Source organism: Vitis riparia, chromosome 18, assembly GCF_004353265.1.
Source record: "Vitis riparia cultivar Riparia Gloire de Montpellier isolate 1030 chromosome 18, EGFV_Vit.rip_1.0, whole genome shotgun sequence".
Taxonomy (NCBI): Eukaryota; Viridiplantae; Streptophyta; class Magnoliopsida; order Vitales; family Vitaceae; genus Vitis; species Vitis riparia.
The window spans coordinates 13,306,350-13,321,221 of NC_048448.1; the positions used below are offsets into that span (position 1 = coordinate 13,306,350).

The 14,872-nt window shown below is 34.7% G+C and overlaps 1 protein-coding gene across 1 annotated transcript; it reads right to left on the reverse strand.

Annotated features, from left to right (window-relative positions):
* Nucleotides 1-1,451: 1,451 nt before the first annotated feature.
* LOC117906397 (probable protein phosphatase 2C 11) lies at nt 1,452-14,442 on the reverse strand. The gene is made up of 9 exons (XM_034819404.1): nt 14,247-14,442; nt 12,864-13,006; nt 12,490-12,588; nt 12,245-12,403; nt 8,182-8,268; nt 6,068-6,159; nt 4,543-4,614; nt 1,789-1,929; nt 1,452-1,701 (listed from the first exon to the last, which is right to left on the reverse strand). The coding sequence occupies exons 1-8, from the start codon at nt 14,294-14,296 to the stop codon at nt 1,801-1,803; spliced, it is 831 nt and encodes a 276-aa protein (XP_034675295.1). The 5' UTR covers nt 14,297-14,442; the 3' UTR covers nt 1,452-1,701; nt 1,789-1,800.
* Nucleotides 14,443-14,872: the final 430 nt, after the last annotated feature.

Below are 14,872 nucleotides of genomic sequence, written 5' to 3' on the forward strand. Positions count from 1 at the left end.
TGTGTTTTAGGGTTAATGAAAACAAGGGAATTATTAAAGTTACCTTGCTGTTAACTAACTTTCACGGACCAATAGAAGTTTCACACGTCTAAAAATTGAATTGCCATTTTAAGTAAAGAATTAGTTGCCAATTATAGGTTGCTGGGGCTAATTAATTTGAATATTTTATCATCTCAATTCCAAGCCCACAAGTTCTAACTTTTAGCATACAAATTTGGATCTCAAGTTTGTGTCATACCATTTATTTTATTTTATTTTATTTTATTTTTTTATCTTTATCTTAATCAATTTTTATAGTAGTAATTTTTAGCCCAGGTATTACGTTTTAGCTTATGGCCCTTTAGCACCTATAGTTTAATTAAAAGAAAAGTACTCGTCTAGAGCTTAAAATTTTAGGTCAAAATTATCCTTTATCAAATAAAATGTGAGTTATAAAGTAATTGTTTAAAATTATTAATTTAAAAAATATGACTTCTATTAAAATTAGAAACAGTAATTTCAAAATATATCTTTCAAATATGTATTAAAATTTCAAATTTGAGACGTGAATTCTAAATTTATACCAAAATTAGCTTCTAATAAAATTTTGAAAAAAATTAAATGGAAAATACATGCAAATAATAATATCATTTTAAATATTTGTTTAAAAAAGAATCAATAAATTTCTTTTTAGGAGCATTCATTTTCCCGAAACGCAGCATATATACTCTTTATGTGTTCTCCAAGTATGTTTGTTCCCGACTTCTTCCTTATAATGACAAGTCTTTATCAAATAACAACGAAAAGAAGAAAAAGGCATTAAGAGACTGTCCTGACCCAACCCTAGACAATCTAAGATCCAATGAGTATGATGGCACATTCTAAAATTAAAATTGCACTTATTTATACTAATTTTTCATCCAATAATATCTTCAACTTTAAGAACAGGTTTTTTATGATATTTTTTTGAACAAAAATCTATTTAAAAAACTTTTAAAAAAAATTAGCTTGTTTTTACATATTTTCAAAAATTTTATTTTTATTTTTAGTAATTTATTTTTAATTATTCTTCATGAAACAAAGAGAAAATAATTGAAAAATATTGTAAAAAAAATATTTTTTATTGTAAAAAACTAGTTTTAAAGTTTTATTTTCAATCATTCTTAATGAAACAAGAGAAAACAATTGAAAATTATCTTCAAAAAACACCATGTTTTCATAATGGGTTCTCAAAAAACAGTTTTATATATATATAAAATTACACATCTTTTTGAGTCTAAAAAACAATTCACAAACATGCTCTTAACATCTCAATTTATTTCCAGTATTCTTAATAACATGAACTTGATCACTGGTTTATTATGATGACAAAGGGCTTTTCTTTTCTTTGGGTTTATGTCTTCCTTATAATAAACCAAGGATCAAGCTAAACCCTAAGCTACTGCATATCACAAGGGCGGCACATTCAGTCCTGAAAGGAGAATTGGGGATGTCAAATACCCAAATGCACAACAGTTGGTTTATACAGTTATGAGGATGTGTTGATAACAAACCAGTAAACCAAGCTTGCATTTTCAGAGCAGATTAGAATTATATGGATGCAACAAAGCCAATAATCACGACACAGACTAAGGCCCTTAGTAGGACCCATAACTTGGACAACTCAACTGTTATACTAACTTCAAGCAAATATTGCAGTTTCCCCATTCTCCAGCCCCTTACCTGCCAAAATCAAAAGGCCAACATCAATTACAACACTATTCAATCTTCAACTTGGTAGAAGCATGACCACGACAGACTCATCCAAACCTCGACATGTTCTCATGAGTTCTTGAATCGGACTACAATGCAAGTAATGTTGTCAGAGCTCCCTCGTGCATAAGCCTCATGTATAAGTTTTCTTGATGCTGCTTCTGCATCCATAATGTCCTGCACTATAGCCACGGCCTCCTGATCGCAGAAGAAAGAACGTTTTTGAGGGGCTTGGATTCCATAAGATTTATCTTCATGGGAAATATCATGTAATTGATCAACATGAAAAAAAGCATTAAATAGTGAATTTTTACACCTATCCCCATGTTTTGCTTTTGTAAATGCTCAGAGATCCTCAAATAGATATTGATAACATTCTTTGAGGGCAAATGTTCATAGGCTACTTCCTGCTAAATTAGACACCACAGCATTTGGAAGTTGCGAAACAGAGAAGCCTTCAGTATACACAAAATGAACCAACATGGACTTGTGTGTTAAGCGTATCTAGCATATACATGTGTAGTTCCGTGTTCACTCAATAAAGGAAAGTTTTGGCTCATCTACATAATCAACACAACAATCTTAGAAACCTGCCTTTGTTAAATACTATTTATAAAATACATCATCTCCCATATTATTTTTTCACCCACAAATCAATAAAATGTTGTATTACTAGCTAGTTTTTCTTGGCAGCATTTCATGATAATATCAAGTTCCAGATGTAATCCAGATTCCCATAGAATCACATCATCTAAGACTGTAACTGTAATATAGTATTACATCCTTCCTTTTCTTCCCTTGTTATATAGGTGAATAATGCAAGAACTATCACATGAAGTTCCGAGACATTCAGAATATGAGCTAAGAACTATAATTTTTGTATTATTACAAGTGAACCAAACAAATGATGTTTCATCATTAGTCTGAAGCATTGACTGGTTGAAACACTTTAGAATGATGCATGCCACTATGACACACACTGTTAGACCAAGGTTTGGCTAATCTCGTTTTATGATGATAACAAAAGAAAGTTTGGATCTAATGGTTATACTTAAGTGCGGTAGTCAAGAGGAGCTCCTTGGAACCATCAAGAAGAAGATACATGGAGCAAAAAAGGAATTTAAAAAGAACAAAGAAAAGATTTATCAAGTTTATCATTAGAATACTTATGTAAGATGATAAGTGCACTAATTTAGGACTGCATATTTTTGTTAAGCTCTAAAACATTCATCCATAAGTTTTTAATTGATTTTATACTTTTATAATTTGGATGAGAATTATTTTGGGGATGGAAAGACCTACCTAACCTAAGTGACTACCTTGAACCTCAAGCTTTTCATCAAAATCTTTTAAAGTTACTTAAAAACATTATCGACTTAACTGAGGTGTCTTACACTAGAAAAATTTCTCAAAATATCGGTTAAAACTTTGTTAGAAGGTGGTTTACTTTCATATGAGTTAGTTAAAAAAGGTCTTAGCCCCACAACATGCATGAACTTTCAAAAATATTAGGCTAGAGCATATGTGGATGACCAGATAGCCATCTGATAGCCATGTGGATGTCCAGGCAATCATCCAATTGTCATGTGGACCTCCAAGCAGTCATCTACTTGCTCTATTTTGGGACAAAATGGATACTAGAAACAAAGTGGATGTCCACCTAGATGACCACTTACCTTGAGCATGGATTTTTAGCCACTAGAAGCCATGTGAACGTCCATCTGGATGACCACTTGGCAATGTGGATGACCACCTAAACATCCGTGTTTGTCTTTCGGCCTCCAATGGCTCTTTGCACCTCATTAAATGCACTAATGGCTAATATGCAGATGTCTGATTCTAGGAGATTTATTTTATTTCTAATGGCTAGTTTAATCTTTTAACTTCTATATCAAAGCTCTATGCTTTATTTAAAAAAGAGAGAAGAATTCCAAATAATTATTCAATCATCTTTTGAGCTTTAAGAAAATATTTTGAAAGCATTGAGTTTAAACTTGCATTCCATTCTTAGTGCACCTAATCAATCCTAGTTTTCTTTATATCCTTGAGCAAAAATTTGTAAACTAGAAATTTGTATCGAAAAATTCATTTCTTGTAAATCTTCTGAGGTGAGCTTAAGTGTGGGGTATCACTTGAGGGAAAATCTAAGAATGAGGTATCATTTAAGGTTTGTCAAATGTGGGGCATCACTTGAGGAATTCAAGAGTGAAGTATCTCTTGAGAAAAAAAGTAAGTGCCCATTGGAGCCAGTTAATCCAGGTGTAAAGCTTGATGGCTTGGTTTGAAAGCTTTGATATAGTGGAATCTCAAGCTTGGGATTGAAGCTAGAGGAGAGTGAATGTAGGACTGGATTGGGTCGAACCACTATAAATCGAAATGTGCAATCTCTTTTCCCTAATCTCTTTATTTATTAATCTTTATTGTTTTTATTATATTATTGGTTATACTATCTCTTACATTCATCATAGTTCATATTTACTATAATTTGTAAAAAGTGATCATCACCTTATGCACCCCTCCCTTTTGAGTGATTACCTTAGGTTGATATAGTTACTAGTTAGAATCTAACACATACTATAAGATGGGAAAAGAAAATACCTGCCTTAAGATTAATATGATGGCCAAAATACCCTAAAATAAACATTAAGGTTGTAGTTTACAATGTGTTCTGCTTCCCACTTCTGAACAAATTCAAATGCACCCAAGAAAAACATCTATCTAAAATTTTGCCAAAAGGCAAAAAAACATAAAGACATCTACATGATTCCATTATTCCCCTGCAGAATGATTTATACGTAAGAAAGTACTTACCTTATTTGAGAAGACATTCCAAAGTCCATCACTTGCAATAATTATAAAATCTACACCATCAATTTCTTCTTCCTGAGCATTTGAAAGGGATAACTTCATGAGCAACAAGTGGAGTGGAAATATAGTATAAAGACAAGACAATAAAGTTAAACTTTAATACAAAAAATCCAAATGCTTTATCAAAAAAATAAAATGGCAATAAAGATTAAAGAATTCCATTCATAAGTAACTGCATGAATTAAAGTGCAATAAATTTCACTTATTTTAGATGTGAATTTTGCTTTAAAATTATCATGATTAGCAATGCCCAATCCCCTACTGAAATTAAAGTCCTTCAATTCAGATTATCCAAGGAGATATCTTCCAAATAAAGCATGTTTGCAAATATCTGTTTTTCTAAACTCTTTCCATGTTTCTTCCAGCTTTCCTGCTTCTCTCCATTTTTCATTCCAGAACATGCATCAAGGAACTCCAACTTGTTGATGTTAGTAGTTATTGATCTAAATGAACAATCTATATCAACTCTACCATCAAACATTGGGTTTTGTTACCATTAGATACACTAACTTTTAATTATAATAATTATTTTTAATTTTAATAGACACATGCATTTGGATTTTTTATTTTTAATCCGACTCTTTAGTAATGTATTGAAAATCTTCATTCCCACTCTCCAGAGATTCCACTGGCTCATTCCATAGCCATAATCTCATTGTCACTCAATGTGTGGTCCATACAGTATAGCGGTCAACTTGCTCAGAACCCCTCAAAAGAGTAAACAAATGAGGGCTCACGTGCAGCAATAAGCACAGGATCAGCATCCTTACCAACTAAGCATCATTTCATTTTCTTTCTTGGCATTACTTCACACTGGTGAAATCGATCCGAATAATAACCACATCCAAAAATGTCCAATGTATAGTAAAATAAGGAAAGTGCCTCACAACCATATTGAAAATGCTCAAGTGGCAGGGAAATTTTTTTCATAATGGAGATGGTTAATGTGCCTTACAATGATGAGATAGGAAAGTTTTTCATAATGGAGATAAGTTAATTTGCCCTATGATGAAAAGACAAGACATGGAAGGAACAGTCCACACCCACATATGAAAAAAATATTGCACAAAAAAAAGAAAAAAAAAAAAAGAGGTGCACCCAATTTTAAAATTAAATATAGCATCAAGTGGAAAATTCCACCAAACTGAAAAGAATCAGAAGCGCATGTCTGGCAATTAAAATTTTAAATACCCAAACTACTAAAAGAGGGTGGACCAAATTCCCAACAACATGCATTTCCCATGCTCTTTGTATCTCCTTTAGGTAGTCTGGATACAATGGACCACTCACAACAATAATATATAAAATTACTTTAAAGTTAGCACGTAGATTATAATCCATTATATGTAGATGTATTAGCATCATATAAGAGAGCACCTCCAGGGTTTACAAAATAAAAGATTCTCGTGAGACATATGAGAGGAGCAATCATATTTTTGCACTTGAACAGCACCCAATATAAGATTACCTGAATTTCTGGATCGGCAACAACATATGCCTTAAGAAGTTTATCCCCAAATGCACGAGAAACAGCAAGAACACCACCAACCCGCCAGGTTCCTAGTGAAGTTCAGAAACATTTTAGAGAAATTTCAGGTACAGTTTTACTATCTGAAATCCATGTTAGACTTGTATCATTGGAGCTTGGGGATAATCATAACAACCAAAACCACATTAGCAGACCAAATATAAAATTTACACTTTCACAGAAAATTAAAATTAAAAAAAAAAAAAAAAAAACCTTCATACCTTTTTTATTGGAAAAATTACCATCATACTTAACAAATTATTTCAAAAAAGAAGGTAAAAGATTGCCACAAAAAAACTAAAAAGCTTTAATTCATGCTGCCACATATATGATCACATGTACACAATTTAGAGTTCACTACCACAAAATCTACAAATATATACAAGTCAAATCAAAACGAAAACAGTTATAGATAAGAACTGAAGCATACAGTAAAAGCACAGTATACTTGGAAACAAAATGTCATTTGTAAACAAACTAGTTATGGAAGTCATGGAGCTGCTGGTTTTCAAGACAAATTATTTTTGTTTAATTTCCATATTTACTTTAAATTTTATTGATGTGAACATGCATGTGATCACTATGTAAGAATATATATTATGCATTAAAGAAATCATCTAAGAATCAATGTCTTTTTTCTTTTTTTTGGATAGGTAAACAAGAATTTATATTAGAAGACACCTAAAGAGGGAGCAACCCAATACACAAGAGCTATGACAAGTCATCAAAAGAAACAAAAAATTAAAAGAAAAGAAAAGAATTGCTTGCACAATATGGACAATGCAACACATTGATGATATGTACAAAAGATGCTTCCTCATTTCCTGGGGATCTCCCAGACCACACAAACAAAGAGTACATAAAAACATTTTTCAGTCGCAACTCCGACTGCTCCAAACCATTGAATATTCGTCTATTACAACTTTTCCCTACATGCCAACATAAGCATAATAGGGCTATATTTCCTACTTTTCTCTGCTTTGCATATAGGAAACATCCTCTGCTTGACAAAATCAATGTGGAGTATATAGTCATATATCAAACTGTTCACATATTTTATTCTCCTTCCATGCATCTGTCATGATCAACCAAAAGCTCTAGAATAGAAGTTCAAAGTTCTCTTTGGATTGAAATCCATTACATAGGTAGTAAGCAGGCTGAGCTCCAGGTATTGGATTGCTCAGGTTCCATGATCACACATAGTTATAGTTCATAAAGCAGCTCTGAAAGATGGTTTTGTTTATCTGGATTCTGGAACTATCATGTCCTTTTTTTCACCCTGATAGGCAATCATTTTTCCTCCCTATTGAGACTTGAACCTGGAACCTCCTACTTCCCGCCCCCAACCCCTTACCACTTAAGACGAGCCTCAAAGGCGCTATCATATCCATTTTCAATTGATAGAAACTTATTTATGGTAGGGTAGCCTTTAAACCCTATGATGTTCATTAAAAGGGAATAATCATAAGTAAATTATTTGAGTTTTCTTTTTACATGCATGTGCGATGTCCCACAAAGATATCGTAGTATTTCAGATGTGCCATCAATGTCACTATGATCCCAGTGGTCATGATAAGACTACCAAGTCAAGCTCCATGTTCCTCCAGCTCAGGTCATGTAGTAATGGACTACAAAATGAGATTGATGTTGCTTGTTATTCATGAGCAAGATCAAATGAGGTTTTAACTAAGCAATCATGAACTTGCATGGCAGTGGTTTATTTAACTATTCCTTCAATTGGTCTTTCACCATAGAGTTGGAGTTCATTTATGAAAGGGATTGAAAATTTCAGAAAATTCTGTAATCAAAACCTTATTGTCAGTTAAACTTTGCATCTCTCCAGCGGCAGTACTGATCCAAAGAATTGTAGATTAGTCTATGAAAGTTCACAACTATGTATTCAAGCCAGAGTTTGGGACTCTTAAATGGCATAATGAAGTTAGTTGACTTGAAGGACAACCACCTGAGAACCTTCCCAATGCATGAACATACACCACAGTTAGGCATAGGCATGGTCTGTGCATATAAATAAGACTGCAAAGATTGAAACTTACCTGCCCAAATAACGAAACCTCCAGCATCTTCAATCCTTTGGCGTTCATCAGATCTATCAGGTTTGTGATCAGTGGACAGTGGGATAGCTGCAGTCAAAAACAATAATGATCACTCAACAAAGAAGAGCCTGTTAACCCTGCAGTTATTTATATACTATAATATTCCAGTTAAATCAAATATATAAAGACTCTGTCAACTAATGAAATCAGCATAAAAGCATGTTAACTTCATCCACCAACTTTGTAAAAATAAAAAATAAAAAATATAACAAATATTAAAACTTCTAAAAATAAAAAATAATAAAAAGAGAGAGAGAGGAGAAAAAAGAGAGACTTTTCATTCATGGCTAAAACCCTTGAAGTTTGGTGCTTGAGGCAAAAAGGAAGTACCCTGTAATATAACTCCTATTAGAGGAATGAAGAAGAATCAAAAGGCTTATGGACCACATAACAGCTGCCACGAACAGAGGAGCAACATGAACCCCACCCTCAACGGGTTCCCACCCAATCAATAAAATCAACTAAAGTTGAAGGACCATCTTTTATGAACAATTTTGTCTTTGACCAAAGAAAATAAACAAAAGAACTCTTAAGTCTTTGGATTGACAACACTTCTTCCTCAAACGCAATTTTGTTTCTTGCCTCCCAAACTGTCCAAAAAAGACACAATGGGTCTACTCTCCAAACTTCCTTTCTCTTTTTTCCCACAAAAAACTCATCCCAGCTCAAAAGCGTCGCCTTAACTGTGGTTGGCAGCACCCACTGCACCCCAAAAAGAGAGAAAAACAACGCCCAAAGAGTCCTTACCTTGGCATAATGGAGAAGAATGTGATCTATTGATTCTTAGTGTATTTGGCATAGGTAGCATCTATTCGCTAAAGGTTGTCCTCTCTTTTGAAGTTGGTCCAAAGTAAGAGCTTTTCCCCACATTGCTTCCCACCCAAAAAACTCACTTTAGGCTGCACACAAGCTTTCCAAATGACCATCGAAGGGAAAGAGACTAGAGGGCCTGAAACTAATGCTTTGTAGAGAGACTTAACAGAAAACTTCCCATATTTAGTCTCTCTCCAAAGCACCCTATCTTCCACTTCTTGTTGAACTCTCTTCCCATTAAGGCCAGAAAAAACCTGTGCACCTCATCCACCTCCCAATCATTAAAAAGTTTAGAAAAGTGTGGGCTCCAACTCCCCCCTCCCTCAGTGGAACTCCACACATCTTTGACCCAAACATCCTTGGAGACAGCTAAAGCAAATAAAGTGGGAAAAGAAACACAAAGAGGTGAATCCCCACACTATCTATCTTTCCAAAATTTCACCATTTGTCCATTCCCCACCACAAAAGAGAGCCTACTGCTTACAACATGCCACTCCCTCCTAATTGCTTTCCACAACCCCACACCATACCCACCCCTCACTTCCTTGGAACACCAACCCCCTTGCTCCTCCCCAAACTTTCCCCTTATCACTTGATACCAAAAAGACCTTCTCTCATTAGCAAACCTCCAACTCCATTTACACAAAAGCACCTTATTGAGGGTACAAAGGAACTTTACTCTCAGCCCACCTTTGCTTTTGTCTAGGCAAACCAAACCACACCGTACAAGATAAGGTTTCCACTCAAGAGCCTCGCCTCCCCACAAAAAATTCCTCTAAATCTGCTCTATCCTCAATTTGACCATTCTGGGCAAAGAAAACACCGACATGAAATAAATGGGCATACTTGCCAAAGTGCTTCGAATCAAGGTGATCCTCCTTCCTTTGGAGATGTATTGGCTCTTCCACCTAGCCAATTTCTTCCGCAATCTCTCCTCCACTCCATCCCAAACAGCCACGGATCTATTAAGAGCACCTAAAGGCAATCCCAAGTAGGAGGATGGGAGACTCCCAACCTTACACCCAAGTTATGCAGCCAAAGCCTCCGCGTTTTCCACACCAACCTTAACAAGGTAATAAATATTAACCACTTCCTGGTCTTGCCATAGAGTATTTACATCTCAACTTTCTAGTGTAGAAATTCCAAAGAATGTACAAGATGCTCTAAAAATTCCAAAGTGGAAGAAGATTGTCCTTGAGGAAATGAGGGCCCTTGAGAAAAATAAGACTTGGGAGGTAGTAACTCTACCTAAAGGGAAGACCATTGTTGGCTCCAAGTGGGTGTTTACTATCAAATATAATTCTGATGACTTTCTACAAAGGTATAAGCCATGCTTTGTTGCTAAGGGATTTACACAAACATATGGGATTGACTAGTTAGAAACATTTTCCTCCATTGCAAAATTAAATACAGTCAGAGTTCTTTTATCAATTGGTGCGAATCTGGATTGGCCACAACAATAACTAGATGTTAAAAATGTTTTCCTCAATGGAGACCTAAAGGAGGAAGTGTATATGGATCTACCTCTCGACTTTGATAAAAGGGTTGGCTCGAAGGTTTGTAAACTACAAAAGTCTTTATATGGCCTTAGTAATTTCCTCGGGCTTGGTTTGAGAGATTCACCCACTTGAAAATAGGCTTTTGTCAAGGACAAACAAATCACGCCCTATTTCTGAAATACTCTCCAAAAGGTAAAGTTACAGTTGTAATAGTTTATGTGGATGACATTATTATTATTATTTTTATTATTTTTTGTTAAGTGTGTGGATGACATTATTCTAATCGAAGATAATATGGTTGAGATGAATCATTTGAAGAAGTGTCTAGCCGCTGAATTTGAAATTAAAAATCTTGGAGCCTTAAGATATTTTATAGGAACGGAGGTAGCATAGTCAAAGAAGGGAATTGTTGTTTCACAACAAAAATATATTCTTGATCTTCTAAAGGAAATAGGAATGAGTGATTGTAGACCTTCAGATACCTCTATAGATCCCAATGTAAAGCTCAGAAAGGTAGAAATTGGGGTTCTGGTGGATACTACAAGGTATCAAAAATTGGTTGGTAAGTTAATTTACCTATCTCACACTCAACTAGATATTACCTTTGTAGTTAGTGTAGTAAGTCAATATATGCATTCACCTTTTGAAGTACATCTCGAAGCAGTTTATAGAATTTTAAGGTACTTGAAGAATACACTAGGAAAAGGACTATTTTTTAAGAAGAATGAGCAACGGGGAGTTGAAGTATACACGGATGCAAACTAGGCTAGTTTGGTAACTGTGAGGAGACCAACCTCAAAGTATTGGATGTTTATCTGAGGAAATTTGGTTACTTGGAGGATTAAAAAACAAAGTGTGGTAGCCAGGAGTGGTGTGGAGGCAAAATTTAGAGCGATAGCACATGGGGTTTGTGAAATGTTGTGGCTTAAGCAAGTCCTAAAAGAGTTGAGATAACCAACAATCTACCCTTTGAAGCTTTGTTGTGATAATAAAGATGCAATTAGTATTGCACATAATCCAATTCAGCATGATAGGACTAAACATGTGGAGATTGATAGACATTTCATAAAGGAAAAACTTGAAGTTGGTATTATATGCACGCCATTTATTTCAATTACCCAACAACTGGCTAACATCCTAACCAAGGGACTTTATAGACCAGTTTTTGAACACCTAACAAGCAAATTGAGCATGATAGATATTTATGCACCAACTTGAGTGGGAGTGTTGAGAATCTAAGAATATTGTTATTTAAATGTTTATCCTTAATTTAAATTTTAATATTTATCTATTTATTATTAGTTTGAATTATAATAGAATACAGAGTTTGAATTAGAGTAGAAACCTACTATTACTTTGAATTAGAGTAAGAGATACAGTTTGAATTAGAGTAGAAGTCTACTACTAATTCGAATTAGAGTGGGAGATAGAATTTGAATTGTAGTAGAACTCAAATGTGTTTGTTTATTAATATTCATCATTATCCATGAGAATGAGATGTCATGTTTTTCTCTATCTTCTTTTTTCTCAATAATAAGCATAGATAAAGTCATGCTTAGTCAAAGATCAATAATAGGATTTATTAACTCTCATTCTTCATTTTTTTGTCCTTTTTTGATCCTAGAGCACAATCACAACTTCCAGCTCATATAGCCCTAACAAGTCCCACCCTTAATAGAGAAGACAGAAACCTGAACCAGCTCTACAAGCAACCACTCTAGAATCTCCCACATTTGCAACAAGCATCCGGTCACCAACGAGTACAGCAGTTGAGGCAGTTGAGCCAGCATCTCTTGCCTGACCTTTCTCTTCATTGAGATAATCAGCATCAGTCTTTCTAAATACTTCAGCTGCAATAGAATCTTCTGTTATGAAATAACCCACCAGGAAAAAAGATAGCAAGAAATTGTTCTCATAAGATCCACCAACATCATACCAATGGCTGACTTTGTATCTTTGATGAAATCTGGGTGGCTACTTAAATTCTTGAAAAGATTGTTTTTGAGGTATTCCGCGGTTCTTGAACCTCCATGACCTAAATTGGAGCAAAAAACATCCAAAAAAAAAAATGATTGTAGTAAAGCAGGGTAAGCCAAACTCAAACTTTCCCCATCCCAATGCAAAAATTAGTTTCTACCTACTAAATACATCAGGCCATGGAAAAATAGTAAGACACTGGACAGAGTAATGAGTATAACAGAAAGACCAAAATATCATCAGTATTCAGTAGTGATCTCTGCCCCTGATTAAAGAACACCTTAAATACAACACCTAGACCAAAGTTTGGTGGTTAAAGAAGTTGAGATGTACCATCAAAAACACCAAAGAAGGCTACCATATGACCATCAACCTCTGATATTCTAGTCTCGTAGAAATCCTCCATGGAAGGCCTTTTACCCTTGAAACTGGAATACCCATAGCTGAATCTTGCGTTTTGATCACCAGTGAGAAAGCTAACAAAACATAACACAACATTTTAGTCACCTATGTACCTTCTCCCACATTCAAAAAATTATGGCATCAAAGTGAACTTTATCTAAATCTCAATTTCCCATCAATGATTTGGTTAACAATATACTCAAGTAGAGTTGGCAAGTATGATCCCAAACTTTCCAGCCAAATAGTTTTAAATTTGGCTCCTGCATCCAACCTGATTTTTTTAATTGTTAAACTAGTTTTTTAATATCAATTACTTTAAATGGCCTTTCATAATTTTTTAATGCCCTTAAATATTATTTTTCACCATACACAAGATGGTGGGTTTGGTTTGAGCATGGTTATTTTGAACCAGCCTACAATTAACATGCCAAAACCCAACGTGACCTTCCATTGGTTTGGTAGTGATAGGAATCTGTCATCTATCTACCCTATTAAATTATAGTGCATAAGGCCAAATTAATTGTATTCCATACCGTAAAATTACTACATAAACCAAGACTTGCAATACAGGACCTTAAAAATATGCACAACTAACAATTTCTGCCATGAGTATAACACGGCAGAAATATGAAAATGGTACGTAATCAGCATGCCTACTCTTCCAAGCATGCTCAATACATGTAAGAACAGGGGAAAAGAGCAATGTATTTCTAATATGTTTGTACACATATCTAATAGGTATTCACATATACCCCACACATAAATTAGGTATTCATCAAAGAATAAGAGGTGACTCAAGCCCTAAACCTACAAAAATATCCATTCCACAACTTTACCACCTTTCAAGGCCTAGAGAGTGTTACATTGATGGTTTAAAATAACCCAAGTAGCCGGGTAGAAAGCAATTTTTCTTTTTTCATCTGCAATTTTCAACAAGGAATTCCAATGGGGAAAATTTTGGAGGTACCAACCAAGCTGCGCAAAGATGACATAACATTCGGATAAATTATAGCAATCCTCCAATTTTGATACCCAAAAAAATCTACTAGGAAATATATTCTAACCATCCAAACACAACCCTAAGCTTGAAAAAACCGAGCCATTCAATTTCCCACACCATTCTACTTACCAAGAACTTCATGCGACCGATAAAGGGTCCTTCCAACATATCCCAAACCCAAAAATTCAATAAAACCGCCCCAACGGAAAAGTGGATTTTCACCCAAAAAACAATTTGATCTGAAAAAGAAAAAAGAGACGCCAAGAAAAATTAAGAGCGATGCACGAGAAGTAAAAGGAGTGAAGACAGGAAACCTGATACCGCCGCCGCTGAAGATGGCGGCGGGATCTCTAGAGAGAATCATAGTGGCCGGTGGGCCGTCGTCGACGTCCCCCGGGAGGGAGGCGAAGGCAACGGCCGGGTCGGAGGAGTTTGTCAGATTGCTCAGAGAGGAAGAGAGCGAAAGGTGGTGGATTCTTTCTGTGAGATTGCCTCCAAACTTACAACGCCATTTTCAATTCTGAAACAAGAAAATGTCATATAAAATAAAATAGCAATTTTGTGATGTTGACTCTCAGGGGTATATCAGTCTTTAACCCAACCGGATGGGCCGCTTTCCTCTCCTCCCAAATTTAATTACTTTTTCTCCCTATTAAAAACTTTTTTTTTTAAAGTATCAAAATATATTTCAAAATAAAATTTAAATTTGTCATAAATAAAGTGATGAATCGCATCAATGCTAACTTCCATTTATAATCTTAAAAATGAGTACTAAATAGAAGACATTATAAAGCCTATAAAAGACTTCCCATTCTTTGTATAAAAAACATTTATAGCAAGAAAGCCTTTTTAAGTTCTTTCTCTCACTCTTTCATTCTCTCAATTCTCTTTTATAACTCACATTTTGTTTGTTTCTCATTTTATAACACGTTATCAACAT